Source organism: Dipodomys ordii, unplaced genomic scaffold, assembly GCF_000151885.1.
Source record: "Dipodomys ordii isolate 6190 unplaced genomic scaffold, Dord_2.0 Scaffold6, whole genome shotgun sequence".
NCBI classification, from domain to species: domain Eukaryota; kingdom Metazoa; phylum Chordata; class Mammalia; order Rodentia; family Heteromyidae; genus Dipodomys; species Dipodomys ordii.
The window spans coordinates 3,042,954-3,063,139 of record NW_012267222.1 but is presented as its reverse complement, the minus strand read 5'-3'; the positions used below and the strand labels follow the sequence as shown (position 1 = coordinate 3,063,139).

The 20,186-nt window shown below is 54.5% G+C and overlaps 2 protein-coding genes across 2 annotated transcripts in view; one reads left to right on the top strand and one right to left on the bottom strand.

Annotated features, from left to right (window-relative positions):
• Kcnab2 (potassium channel, voltage gated subfamily A regulatory beta subunit 2) overlaps positions 1-19,895 on the bottom strand; it is a 77,096-nt gene extending 57,201 nt beyond the window's left edge. The window contains exon 1 of the mRNA XM_013035665.1: positions 19,799-19,895. The gene's annotated coding sequence lies outside the window, so the exon portion shown is untranslated. The remainder of the gene's footprint in view (positions 1-19,798) is intronic.
• The window catches only part of Nphp4 (nephronophthisis 4), a 99,006-nt gene continuing 97,905 nt past the window's right edge, over positions 19,086-20,186 (top strand). Inside the window, exons 1-2 of the mRNA XM_013031596.1 lie at positions 19,086-19,184; positions 19,904-20,173. Of these exons, the coding sequence (XP_012887050.1) occupies positions 19,086-19,184; positions 19,904-20,173 (369 nt within the window). The remainder of the gene's footprint in view (positions 19,185-19,903; positions 20,174-20,186) is intronic.

Here is a 20,186-nt window from a genome sequence, read left to right as displayed (position 1 = left end):
CTATAGGACTTTACCTCTGTCTGTGTGGTGTCTGGCTGAAGAGGGATGAGCTGTAGGAAGCTCCTGTCAGCATCTCCATGCTCAGTCTCGGTCTGGGTGAATCTCGGGGTGGGGGTGAGGGCTGTTGACTTTCCAGCCAGCCCCAGTTTTCCTCTTATGAGATCATAACCTCCTCTCTTGGGGATTTGACACACTAATCCACCCTGATAACTGGTACCCAGAAGGCGGGCCCATTCCAGCAGCAGTGACTGGAGCATCTGGCCCAGCTCCATTCAAAGCCTCACTCCAGGGTAGAAGGTGAGCACAGAAGGCCTGGTGGATGCTGGCTCGGCCTCTGCTTGGAAGGTCGTGGGGCTTATGGTGGGTCACTACCCATTTTCCTGCCCCCATCTGAGGGGGTGCATGACACCCACAAAGCCTTCCCACCACAGGTAGACTTTCATGGTTTGATAGCTCCCTGCATAGTTTTCTGAGAAACAGGTGCCCGGTGGGAAAAAATGTCGAAAGTTCAACACAGTCCACGTTAAAAGGTAAAAATCGAATTCTCTTCTTGCTCTGTGGTCTACAGAAAAGATCTTCTTCCTTGGAGGCCATGTGGCGCCAGAGGGGGTGGGCGTGTTGCTACAGCCTGAGGTTTGAAATAGCTCCGCCATGACTCATGGGAGCTGAAGGAGAGTCAACAGCGTCATCCCACAGGGAAGGGACCCTGAGGAGCCCAGCGCAGCCTTGCAGCCGCATCTGCTCTTCCCTCTAGGTGCAGGGGACAGAGCAGAGGTGGTGGCCAACAGGAGACCCTATGTACAGTGGGAGGCCTCCTTGTGTTCACAGCTGAAGATGTCTGCAGGTGGCTGGTGGGTGCTGGTGGCTGAAATGCATGTGTTCCCTGTAAGGTGGAATCGGAAGCTAGTCATGTGATTAAACACCCTGGACAAAAGATGTCCTTTGCACAAGAGAAACCTAATTAGCCAGGCACCCGTGGCTCACGCCTATAATCCTAGCTACTCAAGAGGCTGAGATCTGAGAATCACAGTTCAACGCCAGCCTGTGCAGGAAAGTCCATGAGACTCTTATCTTCAATAAACAACTAGAAAACCAGAAGTTCCACTGTGGCTCAAGTGCTAGAGCACTCGCCTTGAGCTGAAGAGCACAAGGATAGTGCCTAGGCCCAGAGTTCAAGCCCCATGACCACCACCACCACCAACAAAAAAAGACAAACCTAATTATCCACGTATCTATATCTACATAGCCATCTCAACTTAAGATAATTCCTCTAAAGTCCCAAATCAAAATCAACATACTAAAAAACATCACCAAACAGGCCAACAAACTAAAGGTTGTCATTAGTGTACAAGAGGCTACCCCTAGGATACTTAAATATACAATCCAAAATATCTCTGGCAAAAAAAAAAAAAAAAACCTACAAAAAAATGGAGAACTTTTACAACGCAGGCCAGTGTGTGATCAGTTTAGGCCTTGCTGCTACTCAACACTAGGGTGCAAAAGTAGCCAGAGACAATGTGTAAATAGAAGCATGTTCCAATAAATCTTTATTTACCCAAACAAGAGGCGGGCCAGAGTAAGCCCTTGAGTTGTAATTGGTAGATCCCTAATCACATGTTAGTAAAATTAAGACTGAAGTACAAATCCTCATGAGATCCACACACTTGATATGCTGCTTGTCAAGACACAGCCCTCTCTCGGGTGAGGCTGGAAGGGGAACTCAAAGATCAAAGTAGCAATGTCCTGGCTAGATGAGCGCGGTGCTGCTGGGTTGAGTCCTGGCTGGGTCCTCGGCCCCACTGCTCAGCAGGGTGAGGGGGACGCAGTGAGTGCCAGGGCCCTCCCCTTGGTGTCCTGAGCCATTCTCACTGCCCCCCTTTTACTCTGCTAGTAATTCTCGTTTATCGCTGGATCATGGGCCTGATTAATCTCTTCCGGAGTAAACACGATAAAGACATCTTCCCAATCTCTCTGCCACGCCACGCCTCGGCGGAGCACGGAGGACAGCTGGCTGTGCCACGCAGGCTTCTGCCGCTAATGCCGCACTATTTTGGGAGATTCTTTTTGCCTCATTTATTTTTGATTTGAGTTGCTCATACAGACTGTGTGTTCCCTTTCTTGCTCCTGTGCTGAATTAAATGAGCGTTGTATTTTTAAACCCTGCCTGTGTTATCTCGTGATTATGACAGATGAGCTGGGTACCTGGAGAGTATGAGCCAAGGAGAGGCCCCGGCCTCCGGGACACCAGCCTGCCCTTTGCAGGACCGGGGTGTGGCCTCATCCTCTAGACGTTGGGATGGCACAGACCTGGGGGAAAGACTGGGCCTTTGGGGCCCGGTGTTGAGAATGGCTAGGGTCTAGAGACATCCAGAATGTCCCCTCTGAGGGACACAGAGTAAGAAGTGATTTTTCCCGAATAGCAGCTCCTGGCCTGTGCAGCGATGGGCACTGGAACTTCAGGTGTCCTGGGCGGTCCCAGGGAGGCCTTGGGCAAGGACTGGCATTTCTGTGTTTATTCTTGTCCCAAATCCTGTGAGGTTATTACTCTCGCCACAGATGACATCTGTGGAAACTGAGGCTTGGAGGGGCTAAGTCAGCCTGCCTTGGTCACCCAGTGAGTGGCAGTTCTGGAAGTCTATCCTCCAAACCACGGTCCTGGGCTGTCATGAGTACAGACATCCAAGGCCAAAGGAAAGAACAGCCGGAGTTTTTCCAGGGAGTGCGCTGACTTGCTAGGAAACGGGAACATTCTGGGTAGGATTTGTGGAAGCCTGGGTCAGGCAGAGGAGGAGGAGGATGTGACCAAAGATTGGTGAATCTGTTATGTTGGGCCAAAGAGGAATATGGGAGAAGACAGGCCTGCAGGTGGCTCCCCAGTTTTCAGTCCCCAGCTGGGGGAGGCCCTGAGCCAGTGGTAGGCGTGTCCAGGCTGCTCTGCTCCTGGTGTCTTCCCTCTGGGCTTCTTCTTACCTCTTGGCCAGAACAGTTTTCTCTCGTGCCACAGGCCCTTTGCCAGGTACACAGGTCCTTCTTCGGCTGGGCATACTTAGCCTGCGAGCACTGCTCACTGAGGACCACTTGATGGTGAGCCCCAGAGGGGTTTGTCTGGTTTCTTGTTGTGGATCCCTTTGTGCTCAGAATAGGGGTGACACCTGCTCGGGTGCCCTGTGCACCTTTGCTGAATGCACCTGGGTGTGCTCGGCCTGCAGCACACCAGCAGCTGTTGGCTTACACCTAGCACCAGGGGCAGCGCGAGGCTGAAGCCCAGCAGGGCGGAGGGAGGGGGCGCCATGGGAGGTCATGTTCTGGCTGTTCCTCCTGCAGAGATAGAGGGTGTCCTGCAGCAGCTGTAGCCTTTTCTGAGGAGCTCCTGGTGGGAGGGCAGCTGTACAGGCATTCAGACTGTGGATGGGCTCTGCCAGATCTGCAGTCACCCACCAGGGTGACGCCAACATGTCAAGTCCCCCGGAGAGCCAGGCATCTCATGGTAGACGCGGATGGGCATACACACACGCAGATACACACACACACGAACCCCACCTCTACTTCCATTCCACCATCTCTACAACCATCTTCAGTACCACCACCTCTACCTCCACTTCCATCTCCAATTCCTGCCACCACCATCTCTACCATCACCGTGGCCATCTCCACCACCTCTACAGCCGCCATCTCCGACTCTGTCACCACCATCTTTACCGTCTCCAACTCTACCACCACCCCTTCTACCTCTATCAATGCTACCACGACCTCCTTCATCATCACCATTTCCTCCTCCACCATCCTGAGTCAGCTCTTCCTCTGCCAAGCACTCCTGATGTTGGCAGTCTCCGCTCTTGGAATCGTACCCTCAAGACAATGCTTTGCCCCTCTAGCTTCCATTCTTGTCTCCATATCCAAGGGCCCAGGCTGGGCCAGCCGTCACCCCTCTGCCCTGCAATCCAGGTATTGGATCCATTCATGCCACTAACCCTGGAGCATTCCTTCTCTTGCCTATCTCTCCTGCTTGTCTTTGCAGCTGCTGCCTGAGGAAGAGTTGTCCACCTGTCACCAGTGACCCACTTTGATCCTCCACATTAGATCTCTTAGGTTACATCCTTCCTGAAAGTCCTTGTGGCTGTCTGGGGCGCTTAGCAGCCAGCCCAATGTCAATTTGGCATTGAGAGCCGTTCACAGCCGGCCCCATCTCCTTTTCCAGCTCTCAATCCCCTCTCTGCCCCTCCTGACCACCTGGCTCAGACGTACTTATCTGCACCTCTCCCTCTTGCTTCCGGACCTAGGGTGTCCTGGGCCCTCACTCCTCCCTGGGATCTGTGCTGAATCTGTCTGTGAGGAATCTCCTGCTCTCAGGTCCACTGCAGAGGCCCTGCCTCAGGTCTGGATCAGTCACCCCACATTCTCTGCGGTGTGCCCCTGGGATGGGCAGCAACACGGAAGAAGTCACTATCCAATTCCAATGCCTTGACTACCTGCCTCTTCTGAAAGAACAGAGAGCCGGGGCAGGCCCACCGAATGCAAGGCCAATGCTTTTAATGAGCCTGCTGCCAATCTGTCGTAGACTTAAGCGAAGAACAATGTTCTCTCTGCTTGCTGGTTTACATCTTCCATGCCCGAATGCTAGCCCAGCCCCTAGGCACCCACAAAGCCTCTCCCAGCCAAGTCAAGGTGTATAGGGCTGACTGTCCTTCCCTTATGCCCATCATCTCCTCAACTTGCCCTTGACAATGGGGATGACCTTTGGCTAGGCATTCCACCTGTGAACTCAAGGAATGGAGGACAGAGGTGTGGGGACAGGTGGGATTTACATCTTGCTTGTTCTGATTAACTTTAGTTTCCTCTTAAGGATAACTAATGCTGGTTTTCTCTTTATTGTAACAACCATTACGTTTCATTTCAAAATAAATCCCAGAAATAAGTTCAACTGACTAAAAGGAAAACACAAACAAAGAAATAGGACTGGTGGTACACACACGACCCAAATCCTAAGAAGAGAGGCCATGACCAAAATACTCGCCCGGGAGGAAGAGGCAAAGAGGAAGCCAGTGCCAAAGCGGCTCCCTGGTGACCACAGGCCCCGTGACCTCATTGCCAGCACTCCCGGGGGAAGGAACGTTCAACCCACAGTGGGACCTCACAGTCGAACGGGTAGACCGGGTCACCTTCCACTTTAAAACTAAATTTATATCCCCCTTTGTGAAAGTGTGCCAGAGTTCCTCCCTTCACAGGAGGCTGGTGATGAGAAAGGAGGGATGGAGAGACCGGAACCCAGGCAGGACACGGTGTTCCAGGGCAGCCCTGGTGAGAAGCTCTGGGTTGCGGAGGATGAATGTGTGCAAGCATGCACGTGTAAACAAGCACACACATGCATGTGCCCAGGCCCACTCTACCCACTGCTCGAGATGCCCACTGTCTGCTCAGCTGGGGGAAGAGCCTCCCCTGCACCGCCTTGCTCCACCCTTGCTAGGTCAGATGGGTATCGCTGGGCTTCTTTGCCTGTGAAGGGGACTAAACTTTCCCTGCTGTCCCGAGCCACACCTCATTCTATTCCACAGCATGGGTGAAGACCCAGGCCCAGGACTCCCCCAAGAATGGGGTGGCCAGCTGCACTATCATCATCTCCAAAAATGCCAATGTACAGCCAACGCCTGTTTCAAACGTGGAGGGGGAGCGTGACCCAGGGATCCCTGGAGTCCGTGAAAGGTGTCATTGCTTTCCTCCTTGGGGCCTGGATGAGATGAGTTTCTTTTTTTTTGTCAGTCGTGGGGCTTGAACTCTGGGCTTGGCTGCTGTCCCTCAGCTCTTCAGCTCAAGGCGAGCGCTCTACCACTTGAGCTACAGTGCTACTTCTGGTTTTCTGATGGTTTTATTGGAGATAAGAGTTTCACAGTTTCCTGCCCAGGCTGGCTTTGAACCATGATCCTCAGATCTCAGCCTCCTGAGTAGCTAGGATGAGAGGCTTGAGCCACCAGCGCCTGGCAAGATGGGTTTCTTGTCTAGCAGCTCTTACTGTGGCTACTCCCAGGGGAATGGGGCAGGCTGCCTGGCCCTGGCCACAGTCAAGGGAGGCACTTTCCACCAGATAGCCAAAGGCCTGGGTTTCTTACAACAAGCTCCAGGGTAGCCAAGGGTTAAACACAGGTAGTGTGAGATCTCCAGGCATCGCCAGGGTGAGGGACAGCTCTGAGGGGGCCTCCTGGCACCCCCTCTCCCATAACTTCCCCTTCACAACCTCCTGGTGTCTTGTCCTGAGAGTTTTCAGAGAGGACATGGGGAGGATCCAGGGAGCCCTGCCCTCAGGGGCAGGACTGGCCCAAGAGCAGGGGGAGCTGGGGAGCTGGCACGCCAGAAGTAGACTAAACTCAGTCTTCTTTGCGAAATCCAAGCTTGCCTTTCATACCAAACAGAAACCTATCTGTAGGGCCTTCATGGCCAACCTCTAGAATCCTCTCCCCACTTGTGCCAGAGTGGGGGTCCAGGTGAAGCCCCGCCTCCTGTCCCCCCCTATTCCCCACTTGCCTCTCATCGACTCCCCCTCCCCCCCAGGAAGCAGCAACGCAAAGCAAAGGCGGAGCAGCATCCTCAGCCCTCCTGGGCCAGCTGTCCCTCCCAGATAGAAGCTCCACCTGGATTGCTAGGATCAATGAGTTGGGCTGAGGGAGAGGGTGTGCAGGGCAGGGGAGGGGCGGGCAGCACAGGGAAGGGTACACCTCCCTCCTGGCACTGTAAGACCATCGACTGTTATCTGCAGAGCCTGGCCTCTCCAGCTCCTTTCTCAAGCTTTCACCATAAAGGGATAAAGAAAATGCTGAGTCTCTTCTCATGGCTGGATTGAGATTTTTAAGTGAGCCAAAGCAGGAAAAACCCAGTGGGGGTGGGGAGGAATCCGAGACTGTGTTCCAGAACCTGACTCAGCAAGGCAGGCAGGGCAGCCTGCCGGACAGATGGACAGTGGATGGGATGGATGGAGCTGTTCTGGGTCACAGAGGGCGGGAGAAGGGGGGAGAGGGCAGTGTTCTGGTGGTTACGAGCTGGGCAGTTTCAGGGGGAGAGTCACTTTACACGGGTGGCCATCACGCTGACACCCAGTCCCCCAGACACTCAGTTCTGATGTGTTGTGGGTCCTCCCTCTCCACACCCGGCGGGGGCTGTACCTCAATGCAGTGGCTAGGAGGGGAGTTGTGAGTGGAGAGTGGTAGGTGCTGCCATTGGACCCCAATGATGTGAGTTTATGGGGATAGCTGGAACCCTGTGTCTAGACAGGCACCTCGCTGGGCAGCCCTGCGCAGGGACCCTCTGGCCACTGTGTCCCTCATGGTGCCTGGCACAGTGCCGGGCAGGGGAGTGGGTGACTGCTCGTCACCGCTGCTCCTGAGCCTGGTGCTCAGCTGACCTCACCCTTACCCCACGATCCTGGAAGCTCCTAATGCTCAAGAGGTGGCCTTCAACTGTGATCCCTGGAAGAAACAGGGGCAACGACTCTGGTTCCACTGGCAGAGGGCAGTCAGCAGCTAGCTAGCGATCAGATATCATCCAGGTGCCGTGGCTGGCGGATCTGCCTTTTGCACCTGATGTTATCCTGTTTTCTAGGGGTGCCCAGGACAGAGTCCCTAAAATGCCCAGCCTGGGGTCTTCTCTCCAGGGGAAAGGCTGCCTGGCACCCTGGCGGTGCTTCTCCCAAGTGTCCCCATTCTGCACCCATGGGGGCAGCAACCTGTCTCACCTCTACGTGGGACGAAAGGCAGGCCTGGCCTTCCCACCGCTCTCAGGGCTGCTGAGCACCCTGAACCAGGAGGGGGATCCCTGCCTTCTAAACCCGCCAGCGGGGTGAGCTGAGGAGACCCCAGGATAAGCCCCACTCCTTGCCACAGGGGTGTGTGCTCAGCCCTGGCTCTGGGCCCATGCCTGGGTTTTCATTTTTGTCTTTTGAGATACGGTCTTGCTGTAGGGTCCACACCGGTCTCATGCTATCCTGCTTCAGCCCCCGGGTAGCTGGGACTATAGCCATACACTACCACCACCACCAGCTTCTGCGGTTAGTTTGCCAGGACAACACTCAACTCCCACATGTCACCAGCCACCCTCCCCATGCCAGCCACACCTGATTTGAAAATACTCCCTTCCCCGACAAAGAGAAAGGAATCCTAGACCACAGAAGCTTTAGCAGGGAGCACTACGGCTGGGGTGAGAATCAGGAGCAGACACCTTGCTATAGTGTACTATACGTGCCCTGAAAGACACATCCCAGTCCTAGCCAGATGCCTGTGAGTGTGACCTTCCTTAGTAAAGGGGTTTGCAGGTGTTTAAGAATCTTGTGTTTAAGATCATGCAGGATTTGGGCAAGAGAACTTCCAATGACAAATGTCATAAGAACAGGCAAAGGGAAACACACAGATACAGATACACAGACACAGACACACACAAACACACACAGACACACACACACACACACACACACACACAGACACACACACACACATGGCACACGTGATAGGGAGGCAGTGCCTCCCACAGAACCAGGCAGGGCCCAGCCAGCCTACCCTTCGATCCTGGGCTCCTGCGCTGGGAGAGCCCCATGGCTGTGTGGGACTTCCCATAGCACCAAACCCTCCATGTGCCTCCTTTCTCCTCTACATGTATACCTAAGACAAGGCTTAATTTACAAACTAGACAGAGTAAGACATGAGCGAGTACAATAATTACCACAATATACTAGGAGTTACTTAAGAGTTACAAATAACTTATTTATAGCTGGTAATTTCCGCTTAGTATTTTCAGGATGGGGACTCATGTACTTTTTTTAACTCGAGGTCTTGCACGCGCTAGGCAGATGCTCCACCACTTGAGCTATGCCCCCAGGCCTTTTTGCTTTGGTTATTTTTCAGGTAGGGTCTTGTGTTTTTGCCTGGGCCAGCCTAGGACCATTATCCAAATCCTCATCCTCCAAGCAGCTGGGACCACAGACAGATACCACTAGGCTTGACCTGTTGATTGAGATGGGGTTTCACTCATTTTTTTTTTTTTTGTGTGTGTGTCCAGACTAGCCTGGAACTATGATCCTTCTTTCAAGTAGCTGGGATTATAGGCAGCTCTCCACTCTGAGTCTACTTAGTCTTAACTGCCCTCTAACCTTGGCAGGCTGCATGGATGCAGAGAAATGGCCTCTCTGGGGTAAGTGACCTATTAGTGAGGTCTGGATCTCTGCTGGCCTCACCTCCATCCCTCTGTACCCTGTTCTGTGTGTGTGTGTGTGTGTGTGTGTGTGTGTGTGAAGTGACTCTCCTTGTATAAACCCAGCACACCGGGGGCTCCTCCCTGATCTCCAGGGGACAGTAAGAATAAATAACAGTTTCAAAGAGGATTACCATTGTTTCACCACGTGACAGAGCCATGAAAGATTAATGTCTGGTCTGTGCAGCACTATACCAGCAATTTGAAAGCCAGCTTTACTCTACCACACCCATTAAAGCCTCCACTGAGTAAAGAGATATACGAAGGAAACCCATCCGGCCCTGCACTTGGCCATCACATAATTAAGAGGGAAATATACTTGCAAACCAACATGTTGGAGGCTGGCAAGGCTGCAGTGAAGCTACTGCCAGGAGGCAGAGCAGGTCTGGGTTTGGGGAGAGTGGCTGGGCAGCGCAGGTTGACAGCCCTGGGTTCCGAGGTCCCACCCAGGTAACGTGATGTATCCTATAGGGTCCAAGGAAGACCCACAGGAATGTTCACAGTAGCCTTGCATGGAATAATGTGTTCTGTGCGGGTGGATGCATGCAGCCACGCCTGAGGCTCTGGGCAAGTCCTGCTACAGCGGAGGATGGAGGGAGGAGGGAGGTATTGCAGATGTTACAAGGGGAGAGGGGAGGGCATGCTGCCTTTTCCTCAGGGACTCCTTTTCTAGTGGAGCAGGTTAAGAAACAATCTCCATGGAATGGGAATGTGGCTTAGTGGTAGAGTGCTTGCCTAGCATGCATGAAGCCCTGGTTTCGATTCCTCAGTACCACATACACAGAAAAGGCCAGAAGTGGTGCTGTGGCTCAAGTGATAGAACACTAGCCTTGAGCACTGAGAGGCTCAAGGACAGGGCCCTGAGTTCAAGCTCCACAACTTGCAAAAAAAGAAGGAAAGGAAGGAAGGAAGGAAGGAAGGAAGGAAGGAAGGAAGGAAGGAAGGAAGGAAGGAAGGAAGAAGGGAAGGGAGGAAGGAAGGAAAACAGATAGACTGACTCCATGGTTAGGAGGCTGGAGGAGCCTCCCCACTGAGGCTCAGCTTGCCAGAGTAGCAGCAAGTACGCCTGCTGGAGCTGGGCCTTCATGTAGCCTTTGTTAGCTATGTGACTCAGATAAGATGCAGGACCTGTTCTCACCGGAGCAACAGTCAGGACCCCCTGAAGGGAGCGGGAAGACTAAGAGAAAATACATAGTGTTAAGCGGTTGTCCTGACAGAGAGTAAGCCCTCTACACACGCCAGTTGCCAAAACAAACAGTGACTAGTAACCATCGCAGTCAATGTCAACGGCATCTCCTTTAAGCTTGGGCATCTGCCAGAGGCCCTTGGCTTTCTCTGCCATCTTGGAACCCTTGATCTGGACGCCCTGGGGTGGCTTCTGCAGTGGAATCAAACTCATAATTGAGTGCCTGTTTGGGGCAGACCAAGCTCAACACTGAGCCAAGGCCGAGGCTGCCCGATGGGAAGGTGGAGAGCCCATTGCCCTCATGCCAGCCCCAGGGACAGGTGTCTGCAGGCACCGTGCATCGGGTCCGGGTGCAGCTTTGGCTCAGGGGCGGCTTCCTGCCTCCTGCCATCCCTTGCTGAGCAGTGAGCCCCAGGGCGGTGGCTGTCACTGCCTCTCCTGGGTTGCTGCCTGTGGCCCAGAGTGTTTGGGACAGGGCTGTGTCCTAGACGGGGGGGGGGGCTGGCAGAATGAGGGGCCAGGGACCCTCTGGCCCTCCCTGGTCTGATGCTTTTCTCCCAGGGTAGAGGAAGTTTGGAGCCCGTGGGGAGGCCTGTGCCGGCACACAGGGAACCCAGCTTGGAACATGACAAGTGAGCTCGTTGGCGGTGGGGGGGGGGGAGGCCTACCAGGGTTGTAGTGTTTACCTCTCTCAGGAGCCCAGAGCCTTGATTATCAACCTGGGCTGGGGAGGGGGTCCTGTGAAATCAGCCTGGGTCCACGAGTGGGAAGGTAGCCCTTCTGCCTGTACTTCATGGTGGGTTGCTCCTAGCACTGGCTCCTTGGAGGCTGGAGCCCGGCTGTCTGGCTTAGAAAGGGACAGGATCTGGGACTGGGCTGGTGTCTCCGGGGGGAGGGGGCTCCCTTCTCTGACTGTCCTGTGTTGGGTGGTGGGCTATCTCATCCGGGTTGGCTCCACAAAAGGTGATGGGGATGACCCACAGACCCACAGTCTGGGTGGGGCTGGACATCAGAAGAGATGACCACGACTGGGCATACCTGGTGAGAAGCCCACGATGCAATCAGGGAGCAGAACTGTGGCCTGGGCTCCACCCACACGGAGCGTCTTGACCCAGCCCATCTCCTCTCTGAAGTGAGGAGGCTGGCCTCCCAGCATGGAGTTGATGAGTCTGAGGTCCTTGGCTATGGGATTCCTGGACCTCAGCCCCCTGGGGCCAGATGAAATAAGCTGGGTTTGGGGCTACATTAGGAACCAGCGATTCTGCCAAGCCTGGTGACAGGTGTCCTGTTGTTCCCTACTGAGGCTGGGGGGGTCCCCTGGCTCAGGATCCCTCCACCCCTGAGACTCCCCAGGGACCCACATGGTGTACCCTGGGTCCTGGCCAGGCCTCGGCACCCATACAACCCAGCAGGTGGCTGGGACACACCAGCAGCTCCCCACGGTTGCTGTGGTTACTGGCTACTAGAGGGGAGGGGAGAAGCCTCCCTCAGTACCCCCAAGGAGCACCCAGCAGGCTTTGCCAGAACTTTCTGCTGTGGGCGAAGTAGTGGGGGAAGGCCCAGCCCAGCACATGGCTCTGACATGTGTGTGTCTGGTGGGACTGCGGTGATCAGGGGGCCTATGACCTTCCTGAAGGGCCGTATGGGCCTCCAGGTGGGTGACCCTGATCTGGTTTTATTCCCCCACAGGCTGGGCAAGTGACCCAGTTCAGCCACTGAGAAGGCTGGACATCTTCTAAAGACATTCGTGGACCAAGATCTTGTCTTACGCAGCTAGGCCCTTCTGGTCTCATGGTGCCCGCCTCCCTGTCCTGGTCCCCTCACACCACCTCCTCCCTCCTGACTGCGCTGTTCGGACACAGCCCTATCATGCCCACTGGGATGCAGACCTGCCCACATAGCATGGACCATTCGCCTCTTTCTGTACCTCCATCACCCCGAAGGACAGCGACCCTTGTCCATACCCTTGGTTTGTGGGTCCAGGGAGTGAGTGACAGTCCCCAGCCACAGGTTGGGAGAGGGAAAGCTGTCCACGCGTCACCGCAGCTCCTGGGGTAACACCAGGCTCCAATGGCCGGCCCAACCTGAATACTGCCCCTCTATTGAACTGTGTGTGTGTATTCTCCTGTTCTACTTCAGGCCCCCCTGTAACTGTCAGAGGCAGCGTTCTGGGCGCCCAGGTGCCTAGTGCAGGGTGTTGGGGTCCCTCGAGCACCTGGTTGCCTAAGAGCAGGATGTAAACAAAGATGCTCCTTCCTGGCCTCCTGTGAGGGGCGGCGCACACCTGGGTCCCCATGGAAAGGGGCCTGTGGGTTGCGATGTGCAATTCTTGCTCTCGGGTGCCATGTCCTCTGCAGGAGGAAGGGGACAGGCTGACTCTGGGTTTCCTCCCCATGATACCTGAATGCCTCCTGGCTTGATGACTAAAAATATCCTGTAGTCACTGCCAGGGAAAGGCAATACCCTCTCCCCCTCTCCAGCCCCCCCTCCCCCCCTGCAGAGAGGATGCAGCAGAGACTAGAGAGGGAGAGAAGGGGAGTAGTGCAGTAGGATGCGCACAGCCGAGGCGCAGTGGGAGTAGGCACAGACTGACAGGGCACAACTGGCACAGGGGGGCTATTCCTCTACAGCTCTGGCCTAAATGACATGCTCAGTTGATCAGCCCTAAGAAACCATGTTCCCAGAGCCTAAGGAGCTAACAACAGTTTCTTACTAATATGCCTTCGGGATACAACAGGTCAAAGCTGATAAATGCTAGCTGGCCATTTCGGTTGGATGTGGATTCCACACATTCCTAAGAACCACAGAAACCCTAGCAGAACTCTTCTCCCTAGAGCTTCACCTGTCAGAAAAGCAGTGCCTCTTGAAAGAGAGGAGGCAGGAAAGTTCATCAACACACTCAAAGAACCAGGAAGTGTTTCTCAGAGCATGGAACCCTGAAATAGTCACCAAGGACTATGAAAGATGGAGCCCATCCAGTTGCCTGGGGACCCCTGGGAGGTGGGCCAGGCCCCTGAAGGTTAATGGGCACACAGGCATCTTCCAGAGCTCTGTGTGGTTGCATTATGCAGAACCACTGAGGATGAAGGGATGAGCCATGGCCCTCTAGTCCATGAGTGTGCCTAGAAATAGCCCCTGCCCCTATCAGGAAACAGAGCAATGCATCATGGGAACAGCCTACAGGAGGACGGACACAAGGCTGCACCACTGGTGGGAAAAGAGAAGTCACTCTTTGGTGCAGCCTGTACCCCTGGGGTGCAGCACCTCTCCCTCCCCATCATTTCCTTTTCTTCCATTACCAAACTCTCAAGAGGCAGCAGGGTCCATCCAGAGGTTGACAGAGCAAACATGGGGTCTGTTTGGCTTGCCTTGGAGCCCTGGCTCTCTGGGTATAAAGTTTGGAGATCTCAGGGCGTCAGTTCGAGTTTCAGGACTTGTTTCTGCACAAGTGGAATGGGCAAAGGGTGTTTGGTGAGGAGGAAACAAGCGGAGATTGACACCATAGTGGTAGGGGCCTGGGTCCAGGGAGGGTGAGGCCTTTCCCCTGCGGACCTCCGCTCAGCAGTCCTTCCCCAATTCTGCCCACCACAACCCTACCTGACTTTACAGTCTGCATTCAATGACTCGGCTCCATTTCTCTGCCATCTCTCCTTCCCCACTAGCAGGATATTCTGTCCTGTGGTTTCCACATCCCCTTCCTGGCTCTTAGCCCACAGAGCCTACAGCTGGGTGATCTTGCTCACCGTCAGCTCTTCAAACACCTGCCTTCATCCATCATAGGCCAGGAAAGGCCTTTACTCATTGTCCATATTGATTGGCTTTCGGTAACATTTTGAATTTGTTTTTCAATGCATGGGCTCATCATCTTGTCTGCTCATTCTAGTTTTATATTTCTGGCCCTCCTGCATATAGAAGGGAAGGGAAGGGAAGCAGAGTCCCTGCCACCACCGTGAGGCTGTTCTAGAACAAACTAGATCCTGGATTTGACACTTTGTGGACATCAGGGTCTTGCCCTGAAGGATCACGGAGCTGTCAAGGGATGGAAGATGGAAACAGACCCATGGTGAAGGAGGGAATATGCTCAGAGCATGGTTCTGCAGCTCTGTCAGTGCCACCACTGGGCTGCTGGGCAGCCCCGGGTGGGCAGATCAGGAGATGGCTAGCTTGCTGGTCCTCCAGGCCTGAGGCAAGAGCGCAGTGATCCTTTGGTCCCAGGGAGGCTGCTCGCACTGGCCAGGGCAACAGACTTTCTTTCCTCTGCTTGCTCCTTTCCTGTCCACCCTGGAAGCAATCATCCGAGTCTCTCAGGCTCTTTGCAGGGCTCTACCTACTTCGAGTCCTGGGTAAGCTCTCTAAGTCAAGAGGGAACTCAACTCACTCTGCTCCAGGGCTCCTGAGCCCCTGGGGACCAGGTTGGGCTCCAGCTGGAGTCACAATTGGGATTTAGTGCTTGGGAGGGGGAGGAGCTGACATCTACTGAGCCCAGGAACTGTCCCAAATGCCAGCTCTTGAGGGGCCAATCCAAATCAAGGGAGGCAGAAAAATGGAGTCCTGCAGCTTGGGGGGACAAGAAAGTTAGAGACCTGGAAACTAACTGTCCACAAGGGTAAGGGGCTGAGGCTGGGGACCAAGGACCACTGTGTGTACAAGATCAAGGTCATTGCTGTCTACAGGGCCCCGCAAGCCACTTGAGCACTAGGGAAACCCCGCCCTCATGAGCCACGTGAATGTGGTCCAGAGAACTGGGAAGAAGCAAGCTGCTGGTATGGCTGACGGCTGAAGTGCATGGCAAGGTTCACGCGTTGGAAGATTAATCTTCAGATTCATACGTCCATGGTTTTTGGAGGTGGGGTAACAATTAGGAATTGGTGGCTTTGTAAGGTGAAGAGAGACCCAAGCAGACTACTCTGGCTTTGTCTATCTGGTCACGTGATCCTGTCACATGAGACCATCTGTCACATTAGGATGCGACAGCCTCACCACATGCCTCTGCTGTGCTCTGGGGCCTCACAGCCTCCAGGAAACTGAGCAAGTACATTTCTATTTTTTTTTTGTGCCAGTTCTAGGCCCTGGACACTGTCCCTGGCCTTTTTTGTTCAAAGCTGGCACTCTTATCACTTGAGCCACAGCTCCACTTCCAGCTTTTTGCTGGTTCATTGGAGGTGAGAGTCTGATGGACTTTCCTGCCTGGGCTGGCTTCAAATCATGATCCTCAGGTCTCAGCCTCCGGAGTAGCATCACAGGCATAAGCCACTGGCCCTTGGCTCATTTTGTCTTTATAAATTACCCAGTCTCAGGTACACTGATATAGCAATTGAAAACAGACTGAGACACCCAGCCTTCAGCAGTTAAGTTGGGTGATGAACCTCAACAGCTCAGCAAGATCACAGGGAGGGAAATTCTTCTAACTGGGGCCAGGGTACAAGTGGGAAGTTGAAGGAAATGGTCTTCATCCTCTCTCCAGATTTTTTTTCCTTTTCTAGTCCTACTTTATCTGCAACCATCACAGGCTCAAAACAGCCTATTTGCAGGTGCCTGTATGCTGGAAAGGGATACAGAATGGGAGGCAGGCAAGACAGGTGTAGGGGTTGGCTCTGTGACATGTGACACATAGATCATCCTACAGAGGTATTCCTTAGGCCTCTGAAGCTGACCATATAGTATTCTGGCAGAGTAAGAGAGGCCTCCTGAGACCCTGTCTTGGATGGAGATGAACTGGAAACTGAGATGTGCACAGGGTACCTTCAGGTTGGGCCCTGAGCTTAGTGCATAGGAATAGAAAGGCAGGCTCTTATCTGAGCTCCCAGGATGTGGTGGAAGGTAGGAAGACTCGGCAGCTGGTTACAATACCTGGGCTGGGAGATTCACATACCTAGTAAGCCTTGAGCGAACTCACAGTAAATGGACGAAGGCCAGGTGTGAGGCTTTCATTCTGCTCAGGAGGGGCAGGCACTCTCTGCCTCTTCAGCACTGGTGGAGCCAAGACAGTTCATTTCAGTGGAACTAAGGACCCATCTTTTCATAGACTCACTGGAAGGATGGCCCAGGGGTGGATTACGAGGACAGCATCGTGAGCACAGTGCTGAGTGTGATACGTCACCCAGGAACAGAGCAGTGTAGGGTTTCCTGCTTCATGAAAGAGGTATCTCCATATCTCTTGGGACCTCGAATTGGATCCTGTGTTCCACAGCACCCAAGAGGACACCCCCTCATCCTCACAGAGGAGAGGATTTCTGACATGTGCTGGATGGGGCAGGGGTCCCTTGCCAGTTCTGGCAGGGTGGGGAGGGAATTAAGGTTACTTCACTAGCTGGGAGGCTGGGGTCAGTTTCACTGACACCCTGTGCCTCGGTTTCCCCATGGAGGATCATTAGCCTACCTGACATAATTATTTACAAGGTGAGGTGAAGGGAGAGTAGAAGTCCCTTCTCTTCCTCCTCCCATGCAGGGCTGTAGCTTCCTGCTTTCCCTGTAACTACATGGCCCTCACTCAGGTGGCCATGAATGACAGTGCTTTTTTGTTGGGGACAGGCTGAGTCAGGAAGGCTGGAGATCTGAGAATCTGCTGTGGTTAGTGGCACTGCCAGGCCCTCCAGTAGCTCAGACACACCTGAAGATGCTGGCTTCTTCCACGAGTGTCACTGACACCTCCCTAGGGCAGCTGGCGATGTCCTTGGTGCTGCTTGCTTCCTCTAGTTTACACAGCCATGGACATGAACTGGACCCAGGTTCGTAGGAAACACGGAGTCTGACCTACTCCATCATAGCCTCTGTTGACCTCAGAGAAGCTTTTTGGCCCTTCGGCCCTTTCTTTGCTTCTTTGAGGCAAGAGATAGCTGGACCACGTGGCTGAGACCTTGGAAGCTATAGGGACATTGTCACTGTAAGGTGGGACCATCTGGTTTCTAGGATTTCTGCTCCTAAACACCTCTAGAGATGGTCCTTTCTGATTGCTACCCACAGGAACTCCTAGGCAGGGCCTGGAAGAAAACACCTCAATTCTGGGACATTAGGTGACAGGAATATCACTGAAAATCTAGCCAAGGACCAAACACACATGTTCCTGGCTGTGTCCCCAGACACCAGGTCCTGACCAGAAACTGCCAAATCCATCTCGGGCCTCTTATTTTCACCTCCCACATCATTTGGGTTTAAAAGGTGAATGAAGAAGGAGAAGAAAAGAAGAAAGAAGCCAGCCTAAGAGTATGGCACCTTCTGAGCTGGCCAGCCCACAAGAGATCTGAGTCCTCTTAGCTCCCCAACACACAAGGCCTGAGTCCTGCCCGGCCCTACCTCCTGTGCATGCTTCTTCTCATCAAGGTGCTACATCTAGATCCATAGGAGTTTGGAACACTAGAAATCCATGAAAAGGGTTTCAGGTTTTTCCATACCACCCCTCTCCTTGCCTCATTTCCTGGCTTTGTCCCCAGGCTACTTTGAGTCATCTATTGATTGATGTAGAAACAAGAAAAGAGTGGATCTCAGTTTTACAGAAGAGAGAGAGAGAGAGAGAGAGAGAGAGAGAGAGAGAGAGAGAGAGTGTATCTGTGTGTACTTGGGGCTTGAACTCAGGGTTTGAGTGCTGTTTCTACCACTTGAACCATACCTCCACTTCCAGCCTTTTGCTGGTTAACTGGAGTTAAGAGTCTCATATTTTCAGTCTGGGCTGGATTAGAATTTTGATCCTCAAATCTCCGCCTCCTGAGAAGCTAGGATACAGGCATGAGCCACTGGGGCCCAGCTAGGGTTGTACAAGAGAAGCCTGCCCCAGGCTGCTTTCGAGGCAGGGCTGTGCTGGAGCAGCATGGTCAGTGTTACAGAGGCTGGTGTGGGCTTGGGCAGCTTTCCCTGGAGAGGCTCAGGTTGGGCCGAATGGACAGGTTCTTGGAGGCCAAGTGGACGCTGAGGAGCCAATGCTGCAGACACTCAGGGCCAGGAGCCCATGAGCTGCCTGAGACTGTGCTCTGCAGCAGACATGTGTGCCAAGTGCGAATCAGGTGGCTGGATGCGACTCTTCACACACAGGTCCCCAAATCCTGCAAAGGGAGGCCTCAGTGCAGCTTCCAGAGCAGAGTGAAAGCTTGCTCTTGGCATTAGAACAGTGGGGGAGCTGGCGTTTTTGAGGAGGAGGAGAAGTTCTAGAGAAAGAAGAAATTTTGGAGCAACAGACACTGGGACAGCTGTGGCCTGAACTTCGTGTTCTTGCTCCTCTGATGTGGATGTATTAATTTCCACAAATGCTGACAGCCCATTTCCCCAAGAGCTATTACTTATGTCCTCTCCCCCTGGATCTGGTTCAGCACCAGGCAGATAAATGGGAAGCAGGAAAAGGCATCTCCCACTGGTGGGTCCTTGGCTCCAGTCCCTCTCCCAACTAGCCCCTCTTCCACGGGGCCAGTTTAGGCCTGGTTTTTAAGGTGGACCTGCTAACCTCAGGGTCCAGACCACCTACATTCACCCAGATCCCTATCACAGAAAGTTACCAAATACCCAAAAATGCTGAATCACAAAGTAAGGCTGGGCAGGAAAGTGGGGGGTGGGGAGGGAGATGGTGACCAGAAGGCAGGAAAGGTGTCGGGAAGCTTCCCACCTGGAAGCGCCTTAGGACGTTCTAGGCAAAGGGTAGCCCCCACTGGAATCCACAGGACAAAAGCCAGGAGGAGCACTAAGGATGCGCCAAGACGGGAGGGTGGGCAGGTACATTCTGCTGCTGCTGCTGCTACTGCAGCAGACGGAGCTCTGCGTCCTGCAGCAGCAGCAGCAGCAGCAGGTAGGGAGGTGGAGAAGGGCTCGGTGCCAGAGTCGGGGCAGGAGGAAGAAGCTGAGGATGGGGATAGGGGTTGAGGGACGGCAGCGGGAGTAGGTGACCCAGGGAACTGGTGCAGGAAGGGACCTTCAAGGTCCTAGGACAAGGTGGAGAGAGCGAGCGACCACAGCGCAAGATGGAAGGGCCTGAGAGACAGATGCGCGAGGGACCCGTGGGGCACCGGGCAGCAGCGAGGACGAAGGACAAGCCTTGAAGAGCACTGGGGAGGGCGGTGCAGAGGATGCCGCCTGGGAGCGCGGCTCCGCCGGGGCCGCGCGCAGGCCAGGGGCGGGGAGGCTGCGGGAGGCGGAGAGGCAGCCGTGGGGATGAAGGGGAAAGATGAAGTTTGGGGCTGGGGGTCGGGGTGGCGAGCTGAGGGGCTAGGCGATGACAGACGGGGAAAGGGAGGATGGGGTGGGGGAAGGGAGACGGTGGAGAGGAGGTGAGGAGGCTGGAGAGGAGGTGAGAACGGCGGCGGGGGCCGGGGCGACGGACGGGGACCGCGGTGTCCGCCACGGCTCTCCCGGCGCAATTCCTAGGTCGTGCGCCGCCCGCCCGGGGTCTTCCCCGGTACTCACCTGGGGAGGGGGCGTCCAGCTCCGGATCCTGCGCCCAGCTCCGGGTCTTCCTTCCCGCCCTGCCCGGGAGACTTCAGCGCCCCCGAATCCCGCTCGCTCTAGCAGGTTCCGCCCGCTGCATCTTCACCTCGTGGGACGCCCGAGGCCACGCCCTTACCCTCTCATCATTGGCTGTCGCTCACGCCAGTCACATTCCCATTGGTGGAAGAACGGTCGTCCATGCAAATCAGGACGGGCCCGCCGCCGCGCCGATTGGCTGGCGCTCGCCGAGCGGAGCCCCTCGACTTGGGTTCTGATTGGTACCGAGGCCTTGACGAAAAAAGTGACGCCGCGCGGGTTCTCGGCCGGAGTGCGGCTCAGTCCCCGGCGCCTCGCGTGGGTGGCGGCG